General features: G+C 43.9%; 1 protein-coding gene across 8 annotated transcripts in view; it reads left to right on the forward strand.

The window, feature by feature from the left end:
* iqsec3a (IQ motif and Sec7 domain ArfGEF 3a) overlaps nucleotides 1-6,000 on the forward strand; it is a 33,697-nt gene that overhangs the window by 17,494 nt on the left and 10,203 nt on the right. For all 8 annotated transcript variants that reach the window (XR_013324684.1, XR_013324683.1, XM_077710007.1 and 5 more), the window contains 2 exons: nucleotides 249-1,408; nucleotides 5,911-6,000. The exon at nucleotides 5,911-6,000 is cut by the window's right edge and continues 72 nt beyond it. Coding sequence is in view for 6 of the 8 variants with exons in the window: in XM_077710007.1 (XP_077566133.1) it covers nucleotides 249-1,408; nucleotides 5,911-6,000 (1,250 nt within the window). In the remaining 2 variants the exon portion in view is untranslated. The remainder of the gene's footprint in view (nucleotides 1-248; nucleotides 1,409-5,910) is intronic.

Consider the following 6,000-nt stretch of genomic DNA (forward strand, 5'->3'; position numbering starts at 1 on the left):
TAACATTCAGTTCCATTCATTGTGAGTCTTCTAAGTCTTGGTGTTCATCTTCAATGTGCCACCAAGATGCAATAACATGGTCTAAGTATTTATATTCATCGCCACTGTCCCCGTTTGGCCTCCCTTGAAGGATGTTGGAAATGTTTCCTTTTCATTCCCGTGATATACCACTTTGAATGCTTGATTACAAAAACCCTCTCGGTCAATCATCAATTGACTCTTCTTCCATCCTTTTTTTTTTTTTCCAGATCGAAATGTTAGAGCACAAATACGGCGGCCACCTGATTTCCCGCCGCGCCGCTTGCAAGATCCAGACCGCCTTCCGCCAGTACCAGCTCAGCAAGAACTTTGAAAAGATCCGAAACTCTCTACTCGAGAGTCGCTTACCGCGCCGGATCTCCTTGCGCAAGACGCGGACCCAGAACACCGAGGGCTTTTCGGCCGAACGGGCCCTGGCAGAAGGCTGCAACTTAGCGGGCATTCCTTTGGTAAGGTCACCATCTCTGCCCGCCATGGTGGGCGGCAACCTAACCGACTTGGAGGACTCCTTCACGGAGCAAGTCCAGTCCCTGGCAAAGTCCATCGACGATGCGCTTAGCAACTGGAGCCTGAAGACCATGTGCTCGCTCCAAGAAGGCGGAGCGTATCCGTTCGATGCGGCGGTGGGTGGCGAAGAGGGCGGCGTGGTCGGAGACTCGGTCCTCCGTCAACCCTCACTGGACCCTGGCGACCTATCCAGAAGCGCCAGCAAGCTCATGATGGCCTTCCGGGATGTGACGGTTCAAATCGACAGTCAGAACTTCCGCCTTTCGTCTTCCGTCATGGAGTCCGTCACGCTGGGTGGATGCGCCCGGCAGGAGGGCGCCACTGACATCGCATCCAACTCCGTCCCTCAGTCTATCCCAGCCACGGAAACCCTGACTTCCCCATCGAATGAGCCCGTGGACCCCCCGCCGCCTCCGTTGGAGAACCCACCTCTTCCTGAAATTGACGTATGCGACCAGGATATGGAGTTCCCTGCCCCACCGCCCAGTGAGGAAGAGCTAAGTGGGGAAGATCCGCTCCCTCCCACCCCCCTGGACAAAATGGTACCTCAGCGAGATGATTCCGTGGTGGTGCCGCCTCCTCCCGAGCCTACCAAAACGAGCCCTCCACCGTCCGAGCCGCTCGGGGTGGATCGTAGCGGCTCGGAGGCGGCTGACAACAGTTCGGAGCAGATGAGTAGCAGCAGCGCCTCGACGGAGGCTCGGTCCACCTCGGAGGCTTCCTCCAAGGAGGCGCTACAGGCCATGATCCTCAGCCTCCCGCGCTACCATTGCGAGAACCCCGCCAGCTGCAAGTCGCCCACGCTGTCCACGGACGTCATGCGGAAACGCCTCTACCGCATTGGCCTCAACCTCTTTAATGTGTGAGTATCTTGATGCTTCACGTGGATGGTATGAAATGGGTTCATTTTTGCCTAGTTTTGACTTTACATTCAGTCTGCATATTTATTTGAAATTTGATCCACCCTATTATTTATCTTGACCGGACGTTTGGTTGCCGGTCCTTCTGTTGAAACCAGCTCTCAAAATTATATTCATGAGAGAGAGTTTAATATCTAAGTACTGTTTAATATCCAAGTACTGTTTAATATCCAAGTACTGTTTAATATCCAAGTACTGTTTAATATCCAAGTACTGTTTAATATCCAAGTACTGTTTCATATCCAAGTACTGTTTCATATCCAAGTACTGTTTCATATCCAAGTACTGTTTCATATCCAAGTACTGTTTCATATCCAAGTACTGTTTCATGTCCAAGTACTGTTTCATGTCTAAGTACTGTTTAATGTCTAAGTACTGTTTTATATCTAAGTACTGTTGAAACCAGCTCTCAAAATTATATTCACAAGAGTTTAATATCTAAATATCTACTGTTGATTCATGAGAGAGGGAGAAGTTAATATCTAAGTACTGTTTAATATCTAAGTACTCTTTAATATCTAAGTACTGTTGAAACCAGCTCTCAAAATTATATTCATGAGAGAGTATAACATCTAAATATCTACTCTTTTCAACAGTACTTAGATATTAAACCATACTTAGATATTAAACAGTACTTAGATACTAAACTTCTCTCTTAGATATTAAACTGTCTCTCATGAATATAATTTTGAGAGCTGGTTTCAACAGTATTCTCTCTGTCACCATTTGACCGGCAACCAAATGTCCGAGCACCATTATTTTTTTGCGCAATATCCATTGCAGTTAGCACGTCAACCTCACAACTCTGGGGTGTTGGGTTCAAATCCAAGTGGGTCCACCTGTGTGGAGTTTGTATGTTCTGCGTGGGTTTTTTCGACGGAAACTCCGCTTCCCTCCCAAATTCCCAACACATGCATGGTAGGCTGAGATGGTCTAAATTGCCCCGAGGTATGGGTGAGAGTGTGAATGGTGGTCCGTCTTCTTCTGATCTTCAATTGGCTGCCCACCAAAGTTCACAGTGTCCCCCGCCTGGTGCCCAAAGTCAGCTGGGAAAGGCTCTAGCACCCCCTGTGACCCAAGTGAAAATGAAGCAGTCCAGAAATTGAATCAAGGAATGAATATCTATTATATACGCTAAGTCTGCCCCACCGTTCCGAGATCTGGGTTCAATCCCAGGTGAACCGAATTCTAAATTTACCCGATTTTTCCTTTTGCGCCATATGCGCATTCTGTGTATACTTTTGCCACTTTGGGTAATCACAGCTTCATTCTTAAAGCTTTCCCCCTCCTAAAAGGGCTCAAATCTTCACGCGCATCAGAGCATTGGACGGATTAAGGCCACAGCATTTTCTTAGAAATCTTTTGAATTGTCTGCTGTCCATTTATTTCAAATGTGTGGTGGGACGTTAGGACACGTGACGGAGGGGAAGGAGGTGAGTTTGCGCGTGGCGCCCGGGAGACCTGAGAGAAAGGGCTGTTGCCATGGCAACCAGAGTGCACAGAGGGATCAGTGGTGCGCTATGGCGGAGGCTGCCACATGAAACGTGTCACGCTTTGTTGCTTTGGATGCAGTAAAGTTGCTTTGCGGCTTGTCATTCCGGACACTTGCTGAGGTACAACTTCAATTTCAGCCCAAAAGCATAGTTTGTTCTCCTAAGTGACATGTTATGGTACTTCATTCTTTCAGTGGCATTGACGGAGATAGATGTCCAATCCCGAGAGTCATTTCTACTGCGAAGTTTATCTCTAGTAGACGTCCAAACCATATGAACTTGAATGAAGTCTTTCATGTTCAAATGGTATAGGCCAGGGGTGGGCAAACTTTTCAGCCCGGGGGCCATATTGACTTTAAAAAATTGACAGATGGGTCAGCACAAGATACGATACATATAAAAAAGTGCATCCGTTAACAGTTCATATGAAACATAAACAGGAAAAAAAGGCTCACGTATTAACATACTAATCACTCATTATTAAAGTCAAAAGTATTATGTACAAAGTAAAGTAAAAAGGAATTTATTAAGACATATTAAAATGTCATTTAAAAAAAAGATGGAGGGGACTGTAAAACACGAAAAACAAATAAGAGTGGACAGAGCTACTGCCACTGGCTTCCGTGTGACGGCGCCATCTTGGGGGGAAAAAAAAAGTAAATAATAAAACATTTAGACAACGTCGGCAGGCTGGATTAAAAGGCCTAACGGGCCGAATCTGGCCCGCGAGCCGTAGTCTGGCATAGGCCGTCAATTGATTTCACATTTCCCGCAAATCAAGTCCACATAAATTAAAAGGCTAAAAAAGAAAAACATGAATTCAAAAATAAAACCTCCACCCCGTAAAAGGCTAAATTTGTCATCCGTTGTCTTAGCTGCACAACGTGGGGTGTAATTAGCCAATCCTTCATCTGAAAATGCCGTTAACGTCTCCATCCTACGTTGTCACGGCAACGCGTCTGTCAAACCTCCTTGTTGAGATGGATTTTCCGGGAGCGTCGACAAGATTTGGCGGTGATATTGCCCCAATTAAAGCTCCTCACGCAAATCTGGGAGAGGCAATAAAAAGCCGATTAACTTGCGCTTCGCAAGCGTGACGCTCGGAACTAGCGGTGCAGGAGGAATATCGTAAATGGAGTAGGAATTTATACACTACTGCATATTGGGAGCCCAATCGTATAATTGCTTGAGTCTTTTTTTATATTTGTGTCACAATAGCAATGACAAAAAAAAAAAAAAACATGACACAGATGTGTTTGCTAAAATTGTTTTTGGACAGTTGACATAGAAATAAAAGCTTATTTTTTTGTGTTTTTCTTTCCCTTTTGCAAAAACTTTCAAATATGACATAGTGGATATCACCTGTAGGCTAACTAGCAACTTTGATGGCATTTTGTGACAAATTTTAGGTCATAGCAGAGCAAAAACAAGTGAATTTAAATGATAATGAGATAATTTTTTGTTACAAAGCCATTTTATTTCCAATTACAGATTGTTTCAAGGGTAAACTAGTTGATTGGCAGCCGGTTCATGTCCCCTTGATTTGTGGTGTGCATTTTAAAAAGGTCACAGAGAATATACACGTGTAGTCATGAATAATGCGCGGTGCGTTTAAAGGAAAAGAAGGTGACAGAGTGTCTGTTTGCTGTCGAAAGATAAGCACTTTCAATCATTTGGCTGTGCTTTAACAACGGCAATGGGATATCCATTTAAAACAGGGCCGACTCTTCATTGATGACATGGGCAATGGTAGAACACAGTCCGGGGTACTCGGACGTTTAGTCGCCGGTCTTTTGGTCGCCGGTCAAATGGTGTCAAAGTTTACTGTTGAAACCAGCTTTTAAAATTATATTCATGAGAGAGAGTTTAATATCTAAGAGAGAAGTTTAATATCTAAGAGAGAAGTTTAATATCTAAGAGAGAAGTTTAATATCTAAGAGAGAAGTTTAATATCTAAGAGAGACGTTTAATGTCTAAGTACTGTTTAATATTTAAGTACTGTTTATATTCTAAGTACTGTTGTTTCCAACTCTCAAAATTATATCCATGAGAGAGTTTAATATCTAAATTTCTACTGTTTTCAATAGTACTTAGATATTAAACAGTTCTTGCATGTTAAACTGTACTTAGATATTAAAAAGTACTTTGATATTAAACAGAACTTGGATATCAAACAGTACTTTGATATTAAACAGAACTTAGATATTAAAATGTACTTAGATACTAAACAGTACTTAGTTAATAAACTTCTCTCTAAGATATTAAAGTCTCTCTCATGAATATAATTTTGAGAGCTGGTTTCAACAGTAAACTCTGTCACCATTTGACCGGCGACCAAAAGGGACCAAAAGACCGGCGACGAAAAGACCGGCGACTAAAATACCGGCGACCAAACATCCCAGCACGCAGTCCGGCTATCTTTGAAAAAGGGTCAACAGCGAATGCCTTTTTTTCACTCTTTTCAGTTGAGTTATAAATTTGCAATTGTGTTTGATACTAGATGTAAAATGATGTTTGAATATTGCCCAAACGAGTGAAGAGTGGTGCTTAGAAAGCCGAAAAAAAACAGCTTAATGAAGCCTCTAATTTAGCAAATTGAGAAAAATAGAAAATAAGCAAAACAGCCATCCTTATAATGATCACGGCTTTGCCAGTTTCAGCCTTATTGGGCTCCACTTAGCTCTTGAAATGCCACCCCCGTCCGTCCATTTGCCGCGCGTGTTGCAAAAACATGGCGTCATCTGCCAAATTCGCTGGCTGACACGACAGCCGTCGGGAGAGTGGGCGAGCGAGCAGATGCTTTCGGAGCCGGGAAGGCTGCTTCCCTGGCGCTACCTCACGTATCCTCGTAACCCCTTCCGCCATATTGTCAGCCAAATTTAAATCCAGAGTGATAAATCTGATAAAGTGCCAGACTAAGTAAGACTAATATTCATTTCCTCTTTCGTCAGGAACCCGGACAAGGGCCTTCAGTTTCTGATCTCCCGCGGCTTCATTCCGGACACGCCTATCGGTGTGGCCCACTTCCTACTCCAGCGGAA

Source organism: Stigmatopora nigra, chromosome 23, assembly GCF_051989575.1.
Source record: "Stigmatopora nigra isolate UIUO_SnigA chromosome 23, RoL_Snig_1.1, whole genome shotgun sequence".
NCBI lineage: Eukaryota > Metazoa > Chordata > Actinopteri > Syngnathiformes > Syngnathidae > Stigmatopora > Stigmatopora nigra.